Here is a 22,173-nt window from a genome sequence, read left to right as displayed (position 1 = left end):
CCCCCAAGGCTCTCAGGAGTCCATTTCTGAAACACACAGGGTCCCATGGATCACAGGACAGCACTGTCTAACCACTAGCCAGTGATTACAGTTTCAGTCTCTAGGTCTCAGTTTCCCCATTTGTAATATGAGTGGGTTTAACTAGATTGTTATTTACTTACTTACTTACTTACTTACAGTCTCACTCTGTTGCCTGGGCTAGAGTGCTGTGGCATCAGTCAACCTAGCTCACAGCAACCTCAAACTCCTGGGCTCAAGCGATCCTCCTGCCTCAACCTCCCAAGTAACTGGGACTACAGATGCACACCACCATGCCTGGCTAATTTTTCTTCTATTTTTAGTAGAGTCGGGGGTCTCACTCTTGCTCAGGCTGGTCTCAAACTCCTGAGCTCAAGCGATTCTCCCACCTCAGCCTCCCAGAGTGCTAGGATGACAGGTGTGAGGAACCGCGACCGGCCTAGATTGTATTTATGTACTGCTTTCTGTTCTGACATTGTGCGAATTCTTTTTTAAATTATTTTTTATTTTATTATTTTTTTGTGGTATGAGTTCCTTTTACATTAGATCTCATGGTCTTAGGCACATGAGGCTCTCAGAAACCTCATTGAACACATTTAGATACTGTCCAAAAGCACTGAAGAGGTCTTCTTTGGCACTTTTAGACGGTAATCTTGCTGGTGAAAGCATAAATTAAAACAGTCTTTGCAGAGGTCAATTTGGCACTGTGATGGTTAATTCTGTGTTAACTTGGCTGGACCACAGAGCTCAGATAGTTGGTCAAATATTATTCTGGATGCTTCTGTGAAGGTGTTTTTGGATGAGACTAACACTTAAATTGGTGGACTTTTGAGTACAGTAGTCTCCCCTTATCGATGAGGATACCTTTCAAGACCCCTAGTGGATGCCTGAGACCACAGGTAGTACCAGACCCTACACATACTGTTGTTTCAGTGTGATAACAGAGCTGGCTACTGAGTGACTAATGGGTGGATAGTGTATACAGCAAGGACACACTGGTCAAAGGAACGATTCACGTTCCAGGATGGAGCGAGACAGCGTGAGATTTCACCATGCTACTCAGAAGGCTGTGTGACTTATGATTCCTATAATTTTCCATTTAGTATTTTCAGACTGTAGGTAACTGAACCCATGAAAAGTGAAACCATGAATAGGGGGAGATCTGCTATACAGAAGATGCCCCTTCATGATGTGGGTGGGTCACATCCAATCAGTTAAAGACCTTAACAAAACAAGCCTGACACCCTACCTCTTCCTCCTCCCCATCCCCCACCCCAAGAAGTTCTGCCAGCAGACAGGCCTTCGAACTGCAACTCTTCCCTGGGTCTCCAGCCTGCCAGTGTACCCTGCAGACTAACCAAGTCTCTACAACTGTGTGAGCCAATCCTTTAAAATAAAAAAAAATAAAATAAATCTCTCTCTCTATATATATACACATACATATATACCTATAGATATATACATCCTGTTGCTTCTGTTCTCTGGAGAACCCTGATTAACACTGGCACCATTTATTAAAATTGCAAATGCTGGTTATGATCCATCCACACACCACAATATGCTGCATTTTACAGCTCATATTACAGAAGGATGCAGACTCTTTATGTACTGATACGGAAACGTCTCCAACATATATCAAGAAAAGTGTGTATAGTGTACAATCATCTGCGTAAACAAAAAAAGGGTAAAAAATAAAATAAAAATTCCTGTTCTTCATATGTGTGGGGAAAACCGTCTGTAAGGATACCTAAGAAACTAGTAGCAGACGAGAGAAACTGTAAATGGGAGACAGGATAGAATAGAAGGGACCTTTTTGCTTTATACACTTTGGTAAATGCACATCCTCTATGACTAAGCAATTCCATATCCATCTAGTTACCTTATAAATACACTTCCATATATGCAAAAATGACAGGTATACAAGGATATTCAGTTGTAGCACCCTTTATAGGAGAAAAAGAATGGAAGCAACTTAAACCCCATCAGCGGGAAATCAGTTCAAGAAATCATCCATCTGAAGAAATGCAGTGCATTTGTTACCAAGAATGAGGCAGCTCTCTGTGTTCTGGTGTGGAAGGATTTCCGTATCAGTTAAGCGGAAAGAAGCAAGGTACGGGATGGTGTGTACAGTACGCTACCATTTGTGTGGGAAGAAAAGTCAAACCATATGCATATATATATTTGCAAATGCAGGAAATATCTCCAGAACACAGAATAAACTAATAACATAACACAGTTGCCTCTGGGGAGAACTAGGGAACTGGGAGATAGCGGCGGGGAGGGGAATTACTTTCCACTGTATCTTTTGAATCCTGGGCATGTATTAGCTATTCAAAACTTCATAAAACTTCTGAGGAGGAGGGGAGAGGGAGGAGGAGGAGGAGGAGAAGCCACATGCTGGGCTGGGGGCTAAAGCCATCTAAACACAAAGTATTCATATGTGATGCTTTTTCCTGATGCTTTTAACCCGAGTTTCCCCTGAACTGCTCTCACAAATTCCAACTTTGGACCACAGCTAACGTCACTGTAGACCCAGGGCCTTCACCAAAACCAGGAAGACAATTTTTGAAGATAAGTGCACTAGCTTTCTGCAAGGCACATGACTCTTTAATCCAGAAAGACAACTGGATTCAGACCTTTTCTTCAGAATCTTTTTTATTCATCATCTAACCAACAGAGCTGGTCAGCTTGAACCCAAACAAACTAAAACCGCCTCAAAAAGGCCTGCCTCATTACAACACATCAGGGCAAAACCAGAAGTGGGGACAGAATTTGGCCTTAGTTCTTTTCAGAGAAAAACAATCATGTATTTACACACAGGTGCCTCATGACAAACTGACTGGCAGTGCACCATGGGCACAAATCTAGCTGTGTGGGAATCCTTGTCATTCATACAACCGCCTCTTCCTCAGCCATAAACAAGCTCTTGCTTTTTAGGGGGGAGGGTGACCAGTAGGTTATCTTGAGCGATGGCACCGTTTGTTTACTCTGGAACTTTGATGGGGAGGCGACAACTTATTTTCTCCTTGAATCTGAGATGCAATAGCCTGTCAGAATATCTAAAACATGTCCTAGAAGACAGGTAGGTGGCAGCGGTTGACTTAATAAAGAGCTTATAGGGTAACTGTGTAGGGCCCTTTAAATACTTAATCCTATTGTTTTTCAGAAACCCTTTGTACCTGGGCTCCAGAGGCCTGTGAGTGAGGTGCCTCTCAGAGCAGTCACCCAGGGAAGGGAGGAGGGTGGGGAAGAGGGTCTGGGGGAGATGCAGGGGACAGAAATCAGCTGAAACACTCCATGCTGGTTCTGACTCGCTCCATCTCGTGCAGGAAGCTGTAGAACTGAGGCAAGGTTAATTCTGGGGAGAGAAAATTCAGCTTCAGGGAAATGTTTCCAACTCCACAGAATCATCCAAGAAAATTAATTTCAACCCAGAGATTTTTTTTTTTCTTTTTGGCTGAGTACATCTAAGCAGCTCTTCACGGGTAATCGATCAGAATAAAGAATTGAGAGCCTTTGAACACAGAAGGCTCTCAGCTCCATAGGAAGAAAACACGGGGGTGGTGTTAAAATGGCATAACTCCACAGCACCAAGAAAAGAAAGGGCATTATTCAGGGTGTTCAATGTGACTTCTACAGGAAGACCTTCTTGCTCTTCAATCTTCTTCTTCAATCCCAGCCATTCCTTCCCCCTTCCCTTTTTGAATAAGGCTCAACTGTGGAGTCCCCAGCCTGCCAATGGCTTATTAATAATGTTCCTTGTACCATCTATTACTAGAGGAAAGGCAGTGGAATGGCTACTCCACGGCTTGCTAATGACTGTTTCCCGGGAGGAGATGATTTGTGGTGAGCTTCACAAGCCCACTGACTGAAGAGAACATGGAAACAGTGAAAAGGTTTAAATGGGAATTCAGACTCACCTATATATAAATTTTCAGTTTGATTTCCTTTCTTAACCACCAACTTTAACTGATTAAAAAGAAAAAGAAATAAAAAATTCAAATTAAAATGATGACACTTGGGCAAAGAAATTCTTAAAACCCTTTCACCTAATTAAATGTCAAAGCATTCAGCATCTAACTTGAGAGTTAATATAGGAGCAAGCTGGATCATCCATCACCAAAAATTCTGATAATTCCCATGATTACAGGAACATTCAAACTTTAATGAACAATATTAGAATCTATTAATCTGAAAGTAGGCATGTCAGTGACCACGCCCTTGGCTGACCACATTGCTCTGAGATACACAAGGCACTTCACTAAAAACATCCATTTCAATGGATGTTTAAAGAAACCCAATGTCAATTTAACAATTTTTAACCAAGTCAAAAATCTACCCATTTTCAAGGATCAGGAGAAGACTTACTTGTAAAAATATACTTCCCACTTTTTCCAATTCGCTGCTCCCAGATGTCACTGTGACACAAAAGAGAAAAATAACAAGTGGCTGGTTGAGGACTTACCCTGAAGACCCAATTTTGCAAGGTGCCCAGCAGAAGCCGTGTGGGGGTGAGTATGAGGGCAGCACAGTGTGCTCTTCAAGAAGTCAACCTAGTGAGCCACAGCTGGAAGCAGCTGCTGAAAGTGGACAACAACCAGGAGGGCAGCTGCTGGCCCAGCAGTGCCTGAGGACTGTGAACACATCCTCCCCAGGGAGGCTAGACAGGGTAAAAGCCTCTGCAACCCATCCCACATCACCCAAAGGACCCGGGACTGGCTCTGCCTAGTTACCTCCAAATTTCCACTCCATATCTATGAGCTGGTTAATCATCAAAGTCTGACCTATGGCCCATTGGGCAAGGGTGGGGGCATTCTGCTTCCACTGGAACAAAAGCAAAAGGCAAAGTCATAACAATGGGAAAATTCTCCCCCTCCCCGTTTGTTCTGCCCCAAACATAACCATGGTTAGTGTTTATACAGTCAGTGGCAAGAATGCAGAACCAAGGGCTCAGCCCACACGCACATATCTAGGGACGGGGAGAGTATGGAGCAGCAGATGACAATGTAAATGTTTTCTTTCATTCCAAGATTTAATCTATGTTGGAACAAAAACTGTATGATTTTTATATTCCAGTTAAATCAGAGAAAAACATCAGCAATACACTGAATAGTGCTGGTTAAACGCTCTTTGTATGTCATTCACGTGAAGCCAAATAAAAACCTTAAGCTGAGGAAATGACGCCTATGATGGATGGTTGAGCCTTAGTCGGCATTTCCCATTTTTTTCACTTCACAAAATAAAAGCAAGGGATCATAATTAACCTTGATTAAGAAGAATTATACCTTTTCAGAAAAGTAAGTGGCTTTTTCCTCACTAAGACCTGTAAAAGAACAAAAGGAGACATTAACCTAGTAAAAAGCCACAAAGACCAGTCACCATGAGCAACCTTGGGCAATGACCTACCCAGAGTTATAAAATCAGCCTGGACCTGCTCAGCTGTAAGATTCTTCTTCAGTGCACCTGGGAAGCAAGGGAGAAATTGGTTAAAAAGGGCAAATCACTGAATTAGTCAGCAATAAGTATTTAATGGGTGCAACCCATGTGACATAGAGGACAAAAGGAAGACCCAAAGACTCCATGAAGTCTCCAGCCAGCTGGGGGAGAAGCAGCATCTGAAAAGACTGAGAAAGACAGCACCTTTTGTTTAGGGTACAACACATCCCAGCAAGTGTGAAAGACGTTAGAGACAACAGAAAAGACTTCATGGATTTGGGGATGGGGTAAGTGGTCTGAGGACTGAGGAAGGCTGCAGATCCCTGGAGCAAAGAGGCAGGGGAGCTCAACTGCCAGGTTGGGCAGAAGGGGCAACAGCCTAGGGCTGCACCATGCAATGTGTGGCCACTAGTCACATGTGGTTATTTCAATTTTAATTAAAATTAAATAAAATTTAAAATTCCCCTCCTCAGTCACACTAGCTATTTCAAGTGCTCAATACCCACATAGGGCCACGGACCACTCCATTGGACAGTGCAGATTCTAGGCCACTTCTGTCCACAGAGAAAGTACTACTGGGTGGTGCTGTCCTAGGAAATCAGCTTCCATGCAGTACACCAAGATGGTGTAACAGGGCCGGGCATGGTGGCTCATGCCTGTAATCCTAGCACCCTGGGAGGTCGAATCAGGAGGATCGCTTGAGCCCAGCAGTTTGAGGTTGCAGTGAGCTATGATGACGCCACTGTACTCTAGCCTGTCTCAAAAAAAAAAAAAAAAAAAAAAAAGATGGACTAAACAGTTTGGCCTCTACAACTCACAAGTCACTTTCCAGAGAGGCTGTCAAAACTTTCTCTCAGAAGCCCTAGGAACACTTCCCTGTGGGGCCACTTTGTTCTGCTGGGCTCCAATTCCTGATAAAGCCTGGCTTCTCAATGTTTAACCTGCAGGCTACAGCCTAGAGTCACAATTTGGCAACCACTTTAAAAATTTCCACTTCTTAGTCTGCCAGAAAATGACTAATTAAAGAATGAGAAGACATCCACCACCAAGGGAAGGCCCTAAACCTATACCCTAAACCCCACCCCCACCTCACTCTAGAAAAACAACCCTAAAAGCTGTTGTACCCAGTAAAATCAACCATGTAAACAAAGGGAGGAAATCTTTTATCTCCAAAATCAGACTGAGCGAGGAAGCCACAGGAAAATAAAAAAAGGCAAGACCCCAGGAAACCTTGGCCGTAAAGGCCCTCCAAGAAGGAGGCTACTTCCTAGCCAATCCAATTAACTCATAACTACCATGTGTACGGTTCCTTAGTTTATATCCAATTCAAATCCAGTATTTTATTTTATGATCCCAAAACTCTGTGAAGTGGGGTTTATCATTGTAACCTTTAATTCACCGGGAAACTGAAGATCAGAAAAGATTAAACTTTTAGGGGGAGAAAATTTGGCAAATGCATATAGTCAGAAGTTGTACTGCCAAGAATTCAGTCAACAGATATGCCCCCCAAAACACACTGAGATATACAGGGGAAGCTCTTTAGCAACATAGGTAGTAGGGATGAAAAGTCATGAATAGCCACGGTGATTTTAAAAATCAAATCAGACCATGTGTCTCCTCTGCTTAAAACCTTCTGATATTTCCTGTTTCACTCACAGTAAAACCCTTACATTACCCTGCATGATCTGGCATCCTCTAGAACCCCTAAGCTCTCTCTGTTGCTTACTCTGCTATTCCTATAATATGCCCGGCAGGTCCCAGCCTCTGGGCATTTGCCCTTGCAGTTCCCAGCGAACACTCCTGGGACATGCACACAGCTCATTCCCGGGTTGCATTTGGGCCGCCACCTGTCTCTCACCCCTTGGAAAGCATCCCTGACCATTCTACCTAAATTGCCAACACCCCTCACTCACACCCTTGTAGTGCTGTGCTTTTCTACATTGCTTTTATAACTACTCAGCTTTATGTTCTATATTTATTATCAATTTTCCCGGCAAAACATTGGTTTGGTAAGAATAAGGACTTGGCTCATTTTGCCCCCTGCTGTGTCCTAAGCTCTTAGGAAAGTATCTGGCACTATTTATTGGTTGGCACTCAATAAAAACATGCTGAATGGAAGAATCCACACAATGGAATACTATGCAGCCCTTAAAAAGATAGCTGTTGATGTGCCAATTTGCAAAATACAATGAAAAAAGAAAAGGTACAGAACAGTCTGCATAATATGATTCCTTTTGTGTAAGTAAAAAGGTTTATAATATATCCTCATTTATGTCTCTAATTATATCCTTATCTCATAGCTGAGCTGGCAGTTGCAAAACACATTTTTTCTTTTTTCTTTCAGAGACAGCTTGTTGCTCTGTCACCCAGGGCTGGAGTGCAGTGGCACAATCACAGCTCACTGCATCCTTGAACTCATGGGCTCAGCGAACAATCCTAGCACCTCAGCCTCCTGAGCAGCTAGGACTATGGGTGTGAGCCACCACGCCCAGCTCAAAACACATTTTTTTCTGAACGTATGCACAACAAAATTAAGAATGCATATCTTTGGGGAAAGGGATTGAGTAGGACTTTCTCCTTTCTTTCTTTTTGCCACTTTAAAATTTTCTAACCATGTGCATATAGAGAGTTTTTTTTGTTTCTCTCTCTCTTTTTTTTTTTAATGCAAAGGTGGTAGAATGGTGGGCTATTTTTGTTTCTTTTCTTATACTTTTCCATAATTAAAAAAATAAATGTTACTTAAAAACAAAAAACAAAAAAACGTTAAGTGAATTAACCGGGGCTATAATAGCCAGCAAGTGGCAGACAAGCTGCTTATAGGCCAGAGAGGCACCAGCCCAACTTCTTTCTACTCCAGGTCACTCTGATAGGCTATCTTGGTGAAGCAGGACCAGGCAATGCCTTGACAGTTACTGACAGCGAAGGCTACCAAGCTGCAGGGATACAAAGAGCAAGCTCTTCATCCTGAATTACCCTGGGTGGGCAAGACCCAGCCTTAAAAAATATATTTGCATCATGCTAGGCCTCAAGCTCTTAACTTATTTTTCCGCTTTTTTCTATGGTGATTTCTTTGAACTAAGCAAACGCCAGCCACAAGACAGATCTGCAGCCTTTGACCCTATGTCAGACAGAAAGAAAACTGTATAAACTCTAAGGGCTGGAGTTACCACAACATGTTACTTGGGAAAATTTAAGAATGTCCTTCTTTAAACACAGATAACCATCTGGGGTGGTTTTAAAAGTCCTTGGGCATCACTTCTCACCAGAACAGATGCCTCAGCTGTCAGAGAGTATGGGGGACAAACAGAGACAGCAGTGAGGGTGAGGGTTTGCCAAGACAGTTGGAAAATCAGCAAACATTGTTCTTCTAGCCAAAAATCTATGTAAGCTTATTCAGTGTAAGAAGGGAAGCCCAAGGAAAGGAACCAGGCCTTGGTGAAGACGCCTGGGGGAGGAAGCAGAGGGGCAAGGATGGTGAGCCACATCTATCCTGTCAGTGCAGACCCTGAAGGCTGACCGGCTGAGTCCATCCGTGAGGCTCACGGGAACAGAGGTCACAGTCACTATGCACTTATTTATGGAGCACCTCCCACATGCCAGGACCATACGAGGTGCTGCGAAACATCAATGAACCGAACAGACAATAAGCTCTGCCCTTGTGAGGTTTATGTTCTACTGGGAGAAGAAAGACTATGCAATAATGTAACACATAAGCAAGCCATACAGAGTACTATAAGGTGACAAGTGCCATTGAGAAAAGCAACAGTGCTGGTAAAGCTGGCAGTCCTTGGGGGACATAGCTGAACATCTGATTAAATACCATTTGTGACTACTGCTCAATGCTGATTATTCCTTTTCTGTCCAGTCAGAAAGAACTCCTTGGGGAGTGGGAAAGGGGAGTTACCACCTTTTCATTAACACACAAAAAGAAAAAAAAAAAAACCATCAAAAAACCCCAAGACCCAGTTACTGATTAGCCACAAGGACCAGATATCTTGTTAAGCATTAAAATAAAAACAGGCTTAAGCAGTAGCCCTGCTGCCAAGTTATCTGTAATCTTGTCTAGGAGGTATCGCATAATGATGATGGCAATCATAACACTAGCAGCAGTGCGGCTACCACTCACAGTGAAGCGAGCACTTTACAGTGAAGCGAGCACTTTACATTTATTATCTTCCTCGACTCTTATAACAAAGGATGAGGTACTATTAGCTCTCAGGTACCGTTAGGTCTCAGAGCTGTTTAGCAGCCACAGTGATTAAGCAAGCAAGCAGAGGATGACCATCAGGTAACCGAATGCTGGACCTATCTAGACCCTGATGGGAACAACCAACTGCAAACAAACGAAATTCATGAGATAATGGGGAAATCTGAACATGATTGCATATTTTCCTTGTAGATATGATAAAAGCATTATAGTTTGATAAGGGGAAATATCCTCTATCTTTTAGAGATCGAGAACTAGGTATTTAGGAATGAAACGATATGTCTGAAATGTGCCCTAAGATAATCCAGTGAGGAGACACAGGTGGGGTACAGATGCAATGATTTGGCCATGGGTTGATAATTGTTGAGTTGGTTTTAAGAATCACATGCTAAATAGTAAAATAAAAACATTTTAAAAAGAGACAAAAAAAAATCAGTACTTCACAAAGCTTTTACTTGCACCTCCCCCTGCCCCCCCCCAAAAAAAAAGAAAGAAAGAAAGAAAGAAAAAAGAAACAAAGGAGGGGTTCCATGGCTAACTATGTTTCACAGACGCTAGTTAAGCAGTTTTCTTTACTGCAGGACTTTTCAGAGCCTGAGATAATGTCAATGTGTATGTGAATCTCCAAATTTCTAAGGATGGGGATGTGGGGACAGTATTTTCTGACTTTGACCACTTTTTATTGATGGATGCACCAATTTGGGGAAGACTGATCTAGTGGGTTCTTGAGACCCCTTCAGCTCTAATAAGCTGCACTTCTACAATGAGGTCTTGCTGCACAGGCAGGACCAGGGTAAGACAAGAGGAAGGGGATGAGGGCCCACAGCCTATTATATTGCAGATTAGATTGGAAAAGGCCTAGAATGCCAAACCAAGGCCTATAGACTTCATTATGCACAGTAAACAGGTGAGAGGAGCACCATGAGCCCAGTTGTGCTGCAGCGAGTGCTCCAGGGCAAACTGGAGTCTGGATGGGAGAACAGGGGTGGAGACATTACTGCCATAACCAGGCATGAAGGGCTAAGAAACTGTTCCAGGATGGCGGCCTTTGGGACTGGAAAGCAAGACACAGGAGGCCAAGGGGTAAGAAGGGGCCAAGAGACTTCCAAGCTACAATCTCAGATGCTTAGGAAACACTCTAGAAGAAAGGGGAATTTAAGCAGGAAAGCCCTGCAGAAAAAGCATAGTCAGACAGCCATGGGAACAAAAAGAAGAGTAAAACCAACAGAAATTGTTGAGAGCAAACGGAGAAGTACAGCAAACCACAGAGCTTAATTCTAGGCCTCAAAATCTCTGGGATATTAACTAATCCAGAGATGAATTAAGATCCTCCGCATTAGGTGAAGAAAAGTTTTATCACCTAATTTGATACTGAGGCATAGGACTGAAAGCTAGTTGATCTATCAATAATTAAAGGTTACAGTTTGACCGGCACCATATTAAGTACTTTACATATATTAATTCATTTATTTCTAATACCACCACCATAAGCAGCTCTTATTACCCTATTTTTAAAATAAGAAAACTGAGGCTCCAAAAGGCTGATCTGTCCACAGCCAAATAGCTACATTGAGTGATATGACTCAAATCTGAGTGAGCCTGCAAAGCCCATCTCTTGACTGGTATGCTATGAGTTCCCCAGTGTTCTCTGTGTCTATAGAAAATGATCTGCTATTAATATAAACACTGATAATCAATCCTGCTCAAAAAATATTAACTCAGCATCCTCTGGGAGGGTCACAGCATCTCCCAAATTCAGTTCAAATCACTCGACATGTACTGATCACCTGCCCTATGTCATTCATTTGCTTGTACCCATGGTTTAGGAATGAAAGCAAGACCTGCCCCTGACTTTGAGGAACTATCTGTTAGACAGACAGACACATACAAAATGGGCCTCAGTCCTCAGACAAACCATTCCCAGAGGTGTAGGCTGGAGAATGAGGATAAAGACTTGTGGTTCTGCACTTTGGGTACCCAACCCACAGAAATACTCACACATGTGAGTATAAGGAGGTTGTAAGAATGTTCACTGCAGCATTATTCACAAGGGTGAAAAATGAGAACAATTAAAATGCTCGGCAATAGGAAATAGGCTAACTAAAAGAAGATATTAATACATTCGGGTCAGGCACAGTGGCTCACACCTATAATCTCAGCACTTTGGGAGGCCAAAGAGGATCACTTAAACCCAGGAGTTCCTGGGCAATGTAGCAAGACCCTGCCTCTACAAAAAATAAAAAAATTAGCCAGGCATGGCTGTAGTCCCAGCTACTCGGGAGGCAGGAGTTTGAGGTTGCTGTGAGTTATGATGATCCCACTGTACTCTAGCCTGGGCAAGAGAGCAAGACTTTGTCTCAAAAACAACAACAACAAAAATTCCTAGAAACATGAAATGAAAAAAGATGTACAAAATATAAGCCACAAATGGTTAAACTGGTAAATTTTATATTATGCATATTTTACCATAATAAAAAAGGCCCCATTTAAAAAAATTATTAGATTCAAGAGACACTGTCAAATTACTATAAAAGTTTCTGAATGCTTACTCTCAATTTCTGTACTCATTGTAGAGAGGACAAGAGGACAGTTTGGGGACTGAACCCAGGATGCAGACTGAACTTTGCTGCTCCACAGAACACCTCTATTACACTCTGCTGCCTTTTCCGGGTTCCCTCCCCAGACAGTGAGTCCCACCCATGTCTGGCTCATTACTGAAAAAATGCTCCCGCTCAGTGCCTTGAGCATGCTTTGATGATTCACGTTTAAGTTAATATCTCTGGCCATAGATGCCAGGAGAGGTTACTCACCATTTGGAACCAGGAGGAGGCTTTTCACAATGCTTCTGAGGGGGCCAAGACTGATCTGATTGGTGGCGGCAAATTCAGAGAGCTGAGCCAGAAACCTTTCTACCTGCAGAGAGGGAACAACACAAGCCAGGCCTTCACTTTGTGAGCATCTCAGGACCACAGACTCATGCTCAAGAACCCTCCTCATCACAAAATGCTTTACCTCTTTCGGCTCAGTTAGGAAGTGGAAAAGCACTTCTGTCAGGGCTGAGAACTGCTGTCAAGAAAATAACACAGTATCAGTAAAATTTCTACTCCTGCATCAGGGTGCCACATCTCATCCAACTATAGACGCTTGAGAGAGAATAACAACTGACAGGTGTTGGTACCTGTTTTGACCATCTTAAAGTTACAAATGTTCACAATACCCACCACCAGTGTCAATGTATCTGTGTTACTATATTGTCTGAAAAACACAAATATCTTATTGGGATACTTGGGAGATACACACTGTGAGATTGTGAGCATAAGCAAGCAGGTGCACATATACATCTCTAGGATCTGAATAAACACACACACAGACACACACACACATAAACACACAGAAATGCACGCAGAGAGGAAAAAGGTCTGAAAGAGGAAATCACCACAACATTAAGAGAAGTTACTTCTGTGTGGTGAGACTGTGGATGATTTTTATTTTCTTCTGTTTTGCCTAACCATGTGTTCTGGTCCTCCCCACTCCCAGGTCCCCCATAAATATCTTGCTACTTGCATAAACATATAGTAAAAAAAAAAAATTTTTTTTTGAGACACTGTCTCGCTCTGTCACCCAAGATGGAGTGCAGTGGTGTCATCACAGCTCACTGCAGCCTCAAACTCCTGGGTTCAAGGGATTCTCCTGCCTCAGCCTCCCGAGTAGCTGGGACTATAGGCACAGACCACCACACCCGACGAATTTTTTCCATTTTTAGTAGAGACGGGGTCTCCCTCTTGGCTCAGGCTGGTCTCAAACTCCTGAGCTCATGCAATCCTCCTGCTTCAGCCTCCCAGAGTGCTAGGATTACAAGCGTGAGCCACTGTGCCTGGCAAAGAAAAATATTTAATTTTACCACTTCATTTATACACTATCTTAGAACAGTCTCTTATTGTTTTGTGTGTGTTAATCTTCCTTTCTCTTTATTGGTACTGTGTGGTTGGGGACTGAATGTTTGCATTGTCCCTGAATTTATATGTTGAAGCCTTAACTCCCAATGTGACAGTATTTGGAGACAGGGCCTGTTAGGTGAAAAAGGTTAAATGAGGTCACAAGAGTGCGGCCCTAACCCCTTGGGGCTGGTGCCCTTATAAGAAGAAGAGACACCAGAGTTCTTTCTCTCCACCATGTGAGACACAGTGAGGAGGTGGCCATCTACAAGCCAGAAAGAGAGCCCCTACCAGTAACTGAATTGGCTGGGACTTGGTCTTGGACTTCTATCCTCCAGAACTGTGAGAAATAAAAGTCTATTGTTGAACCCACCAAGTCGCTGGTATTTGGTTATGACAGCTCAAGCAGACTCATGTTCCCTCCTAACAGGCAGTGTGTACAGCATAGTGGGAAAAATCAAGACACCAGAGTTTAAAAGACCCAGATGAATCAGTGTTCTGCCATTGACCACTAATGTGAACTTGTGCAATCACTTAGCCCCTGTGTCTGAGTTCTCATAGAGAAAACAAAGGCAATAATACATTGCTTCCAGAACAATATTAAAGGTAGCATGTGTGAAGCCTCTAGCACAGTACCAGGCTGGAAGCTAAACAAATGGTAGCAATTACCATAGCCATAATTAGAGTCACTATACCCGTTGATCCACCTTCCAGGAGCAATACAACTTTTTTCCCCCCTTAGGAGTCCTTATTTTCTATGAATAATACAACATCAAAAAAAAATCATAGGCTATGTTAAATGGACTTAACCCTTCTGCTATGACACCTTAAACTCTATATACACATCTGCCAGAGCTCTTTACTATTTTATTCTAAAATGTATTCTATTTTAAAATACAAAACTAGTTTTTGAAAATATAAAAGTAGGCCGGGCGAGGTGGCTCATGCCTATAATCCTAGCATTCTGGGAGGCCAAGGTAGGAGGATTGCTGGAGCCCAGGAGTTTGAGGCCAGCCTGAGCAAGAGCGAGACAAAGTCTCTACAAAACATAGAAAAATTAGCCAGGTGCGGTGGCACTTGCCTGTAGTCACAGTTATGTGGGAGGCCAAGGCAGGAGGATTGCTGGAGCCCAGGAGTTTGAGGTTGCAGTGAGCTATGATGACACCACTGCACTCCAGCCCAGGCAACAGATCGAGACTCTGTCTCAAAAAAAAAAAAAAAAAAAAAAGTAATTATGTGCAAGGTTTTAACACATTTACTGCCATCTGCCATGTGAGTTGTATTTAACTCAGGTTAATTTTGAACCTGGGGCACATGCAGTGAAACCCTGCAGTTGGTTCACAAAAATCTTACTTGCTGATGTTCTTATTGTTACAATTAATATTGACAGTTTAGGCCGGGCACGGTGGCTCATGCCTGTAATCCTAGCACTCTGGGAGGCCGAGGCAGGTGGATCGCTCAAGGTCAGGAGTTCGAGACCAGGCTGAGCAACAGCGAGACCCCGTCTCTACTAAAAATAGAAAGAAATTATCTGGCCAACTAAAATATATGTAGAAAAAATTAGCCGGGCATGGTGGCGCATGCCTGTAGTCCCAGCTACCCGGGAGGCTGAGGCAGTAGGATCGCTTAAGCCCAGGAGTTTGAGGTTGCTGTGAGCGAGGCTGATGCCACGGCACTCACTGTAGCCTGGGCAACAAAGCGAGACTCTGTCTCAAAAAAAAAAAAAAAAAATTGACAGTTTAATTCTAAAAACATGGTTTGCATTGCGTATAACTCACACACAGAAAACAATAAAAAATAACAAATTAGAAAGGATCGTTTTGTTTTAATAAAACATCGTGGCCCCAGGGAAAAAATTTTTTCTAGTGTGGCAGTCAATGTGTTAAAAATATCCAACCAGTACAAAGGAATATAAAATAAAATGTCTCTCTCCCAGGTCCCACTCCCCACAGGTAGTCACTGCTAACACCTTCTGTGCCCTTATGGTCATTTCATTTTCATTTAATTTTTTAAAATGCAAATGAGATCATACTGCACCTATTCCCTGCACCTTGACTTTTTCCACTCAATTACATTTTAGAGATTAGTGGTGTCAGCAGATATAAATCTATTTGGTTCTTTTAACAAGTGCAAGTCAACTGTATAGAGAGCATAATTTAGCTCCCTAGTGATGAACATTAGTGTGTGTGTGTTTTGTTGTTATTAGAAATATTGTTGCAAGGAATATCCTCCCACACGTTTCTTTGTGATATATACAAGTATGTCAGTAAGATAAATTTGTAAAATGTATCCTAAGTCAAAGGATATATGCACTTTAAATTCTGAGATAATGTTGCCAAATTGGCTTACAAAGAATTTGCATGGATTTACACTCCCACCAGCCAATGGCATAGAAGTGTAGGCTTTCTCAAAACTTCCTAAATAATCTCTGGAAACATTCTAATGAATGTTGGTCCAGGAGTTGTCTCTCTACAGTAAAATATTGGGTATTATCCTTGTATAACTGCTGATACTATATAGTAAAAACAGGAACAGTCAGGACTGGCTTAAGAATGTGTCCCCAAACGGTTTCTGAGTTTTCCTTTATTTCTTAATTTTTTTTTCCCTGCAAATCTGTGGAACTGTCAGATCTCTGGCCAACTGTACTTCCTATGCCACCCAGGGCCTTCTAAAAACCCGGCAGCTGAAAAGACCTCCAGCTGCTTTTCCATTTCCAGGCCTCGGCCAGCCCAGCATTCAGACCCAAGCTAACTTCCTCATCCAGTCTCTCTCCTCCCCCCACCAAGAGAGTCCTCAAGCTAATCTGATCTGTTGGCTGTTACTGCCCCCCCATCCCTATCTCTCCACCTTTCCAAATCCTCATTATCCTTCAAAGCTCTGCCCAAGATACCATGACACTCCCAACAATAATCCCAGCTACCAGGGAGGCTGAGGATAACTTGAGTCCAGGTCAAGGCCAGCCTGGGCAACATAGTGAGACCCTGGACTCAAAAAAAAAAAAAAAAAAAAAAAAAAAGAAAGAAAGAAAGAAAGGAAAGGAAAGGAAAGGGATTGGATCTACCCAGATTCTCAACATCAGAGGCTCCCTTTTGAAACCTTGCCTGAGGGCACCTAGAGTTTCCAACCCTGATAAGGAACACAAACTCATCTTAGCAGAGAAGCTGCTTCTTTGTAGGGTTTTGTATCCTCACAGCACCTTAAATACTGTAAGTGCACAGTAAGCATTTGCTGAATAAATCTCCCCTAAACACTTTCCCAATCCACCTGGATAGGTGCCTCTCCCTGGAATGCTCACCCACCTATGACTATCTATCCGTGCATATTAAAATCTTAACTATTCTCACCAGCAAACATATGAAGAAATCCTCGAGGTCATTCTAGACTAGAGAAATGCAAATCTGTAAAACAAGGAGATATCACTTTTCACTTATCAGATCTGCAAACACAAAAGTTTGATTAGGATGCCAGTACTGGTGAAAGTACAAGGAAACAGATAGGCTCCCACATGGTTTTTGAGACGATACACTGGGGCAATCTTTCTAGAGGGCAATTTCACAATACGAATATAATGAAATGACCATACGCCCCACCTAGTAATTCCACTGCAGAAGTATAACCCTCAAATGTGTTCCAAAAAGTAAAAAAAAAAACCCAAACTTTTTGAGACACGCTGTCACCCAGGCTAGAGTACAGTGGCATCATCACAGCTCACTGCAACCTCAAGCTCTCGGGCTCAAGCAATCCTCCTGCTTCAGCCTCCTGAGTAGCTGGGCAGGCCATGCCACCACGTCTAGCTAATTTTTCTTTCTTTCTTTTTTTTTTGTGGAGAAGAGGTCTCACTCTTGCTCAGGCTGGTCTTGAACTCATGAGTTCAAGCAATCCTCCCACTTCAGCCTCCTAAACTGCTAAGATGACAGGCGTGAGCCATCACGCCAGCCCCCGAAAGTAAATGTTTTAATTCAGATATGTTCCAGGCACACTTATATAAAGCTGCTCCTTGAAAGCCCTGTTCATAAAAACAAAAAACTGAAAGCAATTTAAGCGTCCATTAATAAGGAACTGGTTAAATAAATTGTGGTAGATCCCTTGCAAGGAATATACTATGCAGATATCTATCAAAAAGAATGCAGATCTGTTTGTGCAGAATTCAGAAAATATACATCATACATTAAGTTTAAAAACAAAAGCAAGATGAAGAAAAAAATAATTAGAGTGATTCCCTTTTTGTAAAAAACCATTTTAAAGCCAGGCATGGTGGTACATGCCTGTAGTGCCAACTGCAGGCTGAGGCAGGTGGAATGATTGAGCCCAGGAGTTGGAGGTTGAGCTATGACACCTCTGTGCTACAGCCTGGACAACAGAGCAAGACCCTGTCTCAAAAAAAAGGTGGGGGACAGGGAGGAAGCCAACTCTTTACTTCTCTGCTTTTATTCTGCAAAGAATAACATTAGTAAATAATAAAAAATTTTCGGCCTGGGTGCAGTGGTTCATGCCTGTAATCCTAGCACTCTGGAAGGCTGAGGCAGGAGGATTGCTCGAGCTCAGGAGTTCGAAGACCAGCCTGAGCAAGAGCGAGACCCCGTCTCTACTAAAAAAATAGAAAGAAATTAGATGGACAGCTAAAAACAGAAACAAAAAATTAACTAGGTATGGTGGCCAGTGCCTGTAGTCCCAGCTACGAGGGAGGCTGAAGCAGGAGGACTGCTTGAGCCCAGGAGTTGAGGTTGCTGTTGAGCTAGGCTGACGTGCGCTGGCACTCCAGGCCAGACAACCGAGCAAGACACTATCTGGAAAAAAAAAAAAAAAAAAAAATTTTTTTTTTGAAGGATACCCAAGTCTATGCTGGAGAGATGAAGACTTTTTTTTTCTATAAAGATACACAAGAAACTATGAAAATGATGATTTCTGGGAATAAAAGAACATTTTATTTTCCTTTTATGCCTTTGTATACTGTTTGAATTTTCTAACTGTGTGTGCTCCTTGCATTTATAGCTAGGTGGGAGGATTGGACCATTTGTTTTGTTCCTCTTTTTTTTTTTTTTTTGACATAGGGTCTTGCTTTGTCACCCAGGCTAGAGTGCAGTGGTGTCATCATAGCTCACTGCAACCTCAAACCCCTGGGTTCAGGGGATCCTCCTGCCTCATCCTCCTGAGTAGCTGGGACTACAAGCATGTGGGCCACCACACCCAACTAATTTTTCTATTTTTTGTAGAGATGAAGGTCTCACTGTGTTGCTCAGGCTGGTCTTGAAATCCTGGGCTCGAGGGATCCTCCTGACTCAGCCTCTCAGAGTGCTGGGATCACAGGTGTGTGCCACTGTACCTGGCATTATCTTCTTTATACTTTTCTGAATTTATTCTCTCATTCTAAAAATGGTTATTTTAAATTATTTTTATTTTTTAGAGACAGGGTCTTGCTTTGTTGCCTAGGCTTAAGTACAGTGGTGTCATCATAGCTCACTGCGGCCTCAAACCCCTGGGCTCAAGTGTTCCTCCCACCTCAGCCTCCCAAGTATCCTAAGACTACAGGCATGCACCATCATGCCTAATTTTTTTATTTTTGTAGAGACAGGGTCTTGTAATGTTGCCCAGGCTGGTCTCAAACTCCTGGCCTCCCAGAGTGCTAGGATTATAGGCATGAGCCAGGAGGATAGCTTGAGGTCAGGAGTTCAAGATCATCCTGAGCAAGAGGGAGACACCACCTCTACTAAAAATAGAAAGAAATTGACTGGACAACTAAAAATATATAGAAAAAATTAGCCGGGCATGGTGGCACATGCCTGTAGCCCCAGCTACTCGGGAGGCTGAGGCAGAAGGATTGCTTAAGCCCAGGAGTTTGAGGTTGCTGTGAGCTAGGCTGACACCATGACACTCTAGCCTGGGCAACAGAGCAAGACTCTGTCTCAAAAAAAAAAAAAAAAAAAAAAAAAAAAAAATAGGAATACCAATTACGTACAGTTCATAATATTTAACAACGGTAATAAATAACTACCTTACTAGTTTATGTATTTACTATACTATACTTTTTATGTGTTTGTCTTAGTTTTTAACAAAAAGATTTAAAAAGTTAAAAAAAAAAATTAAAAATAGAGATGGGGGACTACTTGTAAGCCTAGCACTCTGTCTGTACTAAAAATAGAAACAAAAAAAAAATTACTGGGGCTTGGTGGCAGATGCCTGTAGTCCCAGCTACTTGAGAGGCTGAGGCAGAAAGAGCTCTTGAGCCAGGAGTTTGAGGTTGCAGTAAGCTATGATGATGCCACTGCACTCTAGCCAGGGCGACAGAGTGAAACCCTGTCTCAAAACAATAAAAAAATAAAATAAAAATAAAAATAGAGAGAAGAAAGTAGTTTCGTGCAATTGTACAATGTTTGTGTTTTAAGCTAAATGTTATTGGAAAAGTGCCAAAAAATTTTTAAAAAAATTAAAAAGTTTATGAAGTAAAAAGTTACAGTAAGCCAAGGTTAATTTATTATTGAAGAAAGGAAAACATTTTTAATTTTTTTTTTTTAGAGATGGTGTCTCACCATGTTGCCCAGGCTGGAGTGCAGCGGGTATTCACAGGCACAATCAGAGTACGCTGTAGTCTCTAACTCCTAGGCTTAAGTGATCCTCCTGCCTTAGCCTCCCAAGTAACTGGGAATATAGGATGTACCACTGCACCTGGCTAGAAAAATATTTTTTAAAATAAATTTAGTGTAGCCTAAGTGTGCAGTGTTTTCATATAAAGTCTACAGTAGTATACAGCAATGTCCTATGTAGGCCTTTCACACTCACTCACTGATTCACCCAGAACAACTTCCATTTCTGCCAGTTCCACTCATAGTAAGTACCCTATATAGGTGTATCTTTTATAGTGTATTTTTACTGTGCCTTTTCTGTGTTTAGATACACAAACACTCACCATTGTGTTACAGCTGCCCACAGTGTTCAATACAGTTAACATGCTGTACAGGCTTGCAGCCTGGGAGCCACAGGATATCCCACAGAGCCCAGGTGTGTAGCAGGTTTGTGTGAGTACGTTCTGCAATGCTTGCACGATGACAAAAATCACCTAGCAATGCAGTTCTCGGACTATCCCCCTCATTAAATGACACAGGACGCTATGTGCCAATGAATTTCCCATTTTCTTTTCTTTCTTTTTTTTTTTTTTATTTCATCTTGTTATGGGGGATACAGAATTGCTGGTTACATACGTTGCTCCTGTACCGCCTTTCCCCCCAAGTCAGAGCTCCAGGCGTGTCTGTTCCCCAGGTCGTGCGCATTGCACCCATCATGTAGGTATAAATCCCTCCCTTCCCCACCCCCCCCTTCCCGAGTCAGCACCTTCAAGTGTTCCATTTTCTTTTTTAATTTTAAATGTGGCTACTAGAAAATATAAAGTTACCCACGTGGCTTACAATTTATTTCTGTTGGATAACTCAAGCTTTAGAACATGCCTAGCATTATAATCACCATTACTAAAGTCTGGCTTTCATTCCACAAACAAGCCTACTGCACGTGTGGGGAGTTGTGGGGGATACTGCGATGAAAGAGAGAGGGCCCACCTCTCGGGAAGCTACAACTTAGCGGGGGAAATACAGGCAGCTTACGGTGGTGCTAAGTGTCATTTTAACCTATTTATTTCTCCTGCCTTGGTGGTATGAAAGGGGCATTCCAAACAGCACAGGAGCAGGAAGGCTCCAAAGCTGACTTCGCTGGCACCTGCAGCCTGAGTAGAGAGAAAAAGGCTCTGCCACCGCCACCGCCACCGCCACCGCCACCGCCATGGGGGAGGGGCTCGGCTGTGCGGTGCGTACGGTTTCTCCCCGCCGAGACTTCAGGAACTGCCCGTAGCCGGGAGGCGGCGTCAGCAGCAGCCTGCCCCAGACCCTGGGCTCCGGCCTGGCTAATACCAACACCCACATCGGACCCCCGTACTGGCCGCCCGCATGCCAGCCCCCAGGATGCTAGGACTCTCCCCAGTGCCCCAGGCGCCCTGGGCCTCCCCACCGGACGCCTCCCTTTGGACTCCACGGCTCCCCAGACTCCCTCGGTGCATTCCTTCAGTCCCCCAAACTCCTTCGCCTCGCCAGAACCTCCCCCCGCAGCCCCTCTCCTAAGACCCGGCAAGCTCTCCTCGGTCCCTGGGTCCCCCCCGAAGTCCCCTAGTCCCATCTCTGGGCCCCCCCCAAACCCCTTAGGCCTCCTGAGATTCCTCGGCTCTCCAAACTCTTCTCAGACACCAACTCCCCTCAGCCCCCGCCCGGACCCAGCCCACACGCCCCAGTGGTGCCCCAGACGCCCCCTGGGTCTAGTCCCTCCAAGTCCCCACAGCCCTCAGACGCCCCTCGGCCGACCCCAGCGAACCCCCTGGGCCCAGCCTCGCGCGCGGCCTCCCTCCTCACCCCAGCCTCGGCGTCCCGCGCCCCGGCTCACCTGCGCGCCCAGCTGGTTCAGCTGCTGCATGTCGCCGCCCACGGCCTCGGGCACGGGGTCCTGCGTGCAGTGCAGGCGGCCCATGCTGCCCGCCCGGCCCCGCCGGTCCCGCCGCGGCCGCCGCCGGGCTCAACTTCCTCAGCCGCCGCCGCAGCCCGC

At 43.6% G+C, this 22,173-nt stretch overlaps 1 protein-coding gene across 3 annotated transcripts; it reads right to left on the bottom strand.

Moving 5' to 3' along the window:
• Positions 1-2,008: 2,008 nt before the first annotated feature.
• COMMD7 (COMM domain containing 7) lies at positions 2,009-22,169 on the bottom strand. Of its 3 annotated transcripts, none has more exons than XM_069495627.1 (9): positions 22,015-22,169; positions 12,674-12,727; positions 12,472-12,574; positions 5,425-5,481; positions 5,304-5,341; positions 4,752-4,842; positions 4,387-4,436; positions 3,939-3,987; positions 2,009-3,376 (listed from the first exon to the last, which is right to left on the bottom strand). In XM_069495627.1, exons 1-9 carry the CDS (start codon positions 22,096-22,098, stop codon positions 3,300-3,302), a joined length of 603 nt encoding a protein of 200 aa, XP_069351728.1. In that variant the 5' UTR covers positions 22,099-22,169; the 3' UTR covers positions 2,009-3,299. The 3 variants fall into 3 exon arrangements, with proteins under 3 accessions (XP_069351728.1, XP_069351730.1, XP_069351731.1); XM_069495629.1 differs by having other exon boundaries at positions 12,674-12,724; XM_069495630.1 differs by lacking the exon at positions 22,015-22,169 and adding an exon at positions 13,401-13,512 and having other exon boundaries at positions 12,674-12,724.
• Positions 22,170-22,173: the final 4 nt, after the last annotated feature.

The sequence above is a fragment of the Eulemur rufifrons genome, chromosome 20 (assembly GCF_041146395.1).
Source record: "Eulemur rufifrons isolate Redbay chromosome 20, OSU_ERuf_1, whole genome shotgun sequence".
Lineage (NCBI taxonomy): Eukaryota > Metazoa > Chordata > Mammalia > Primates > Lemuridae > Eulemur > Eulemur rufifrons.
This window is presented reverse-complemented; position numbering and strand designations above follow the sequence as displayed.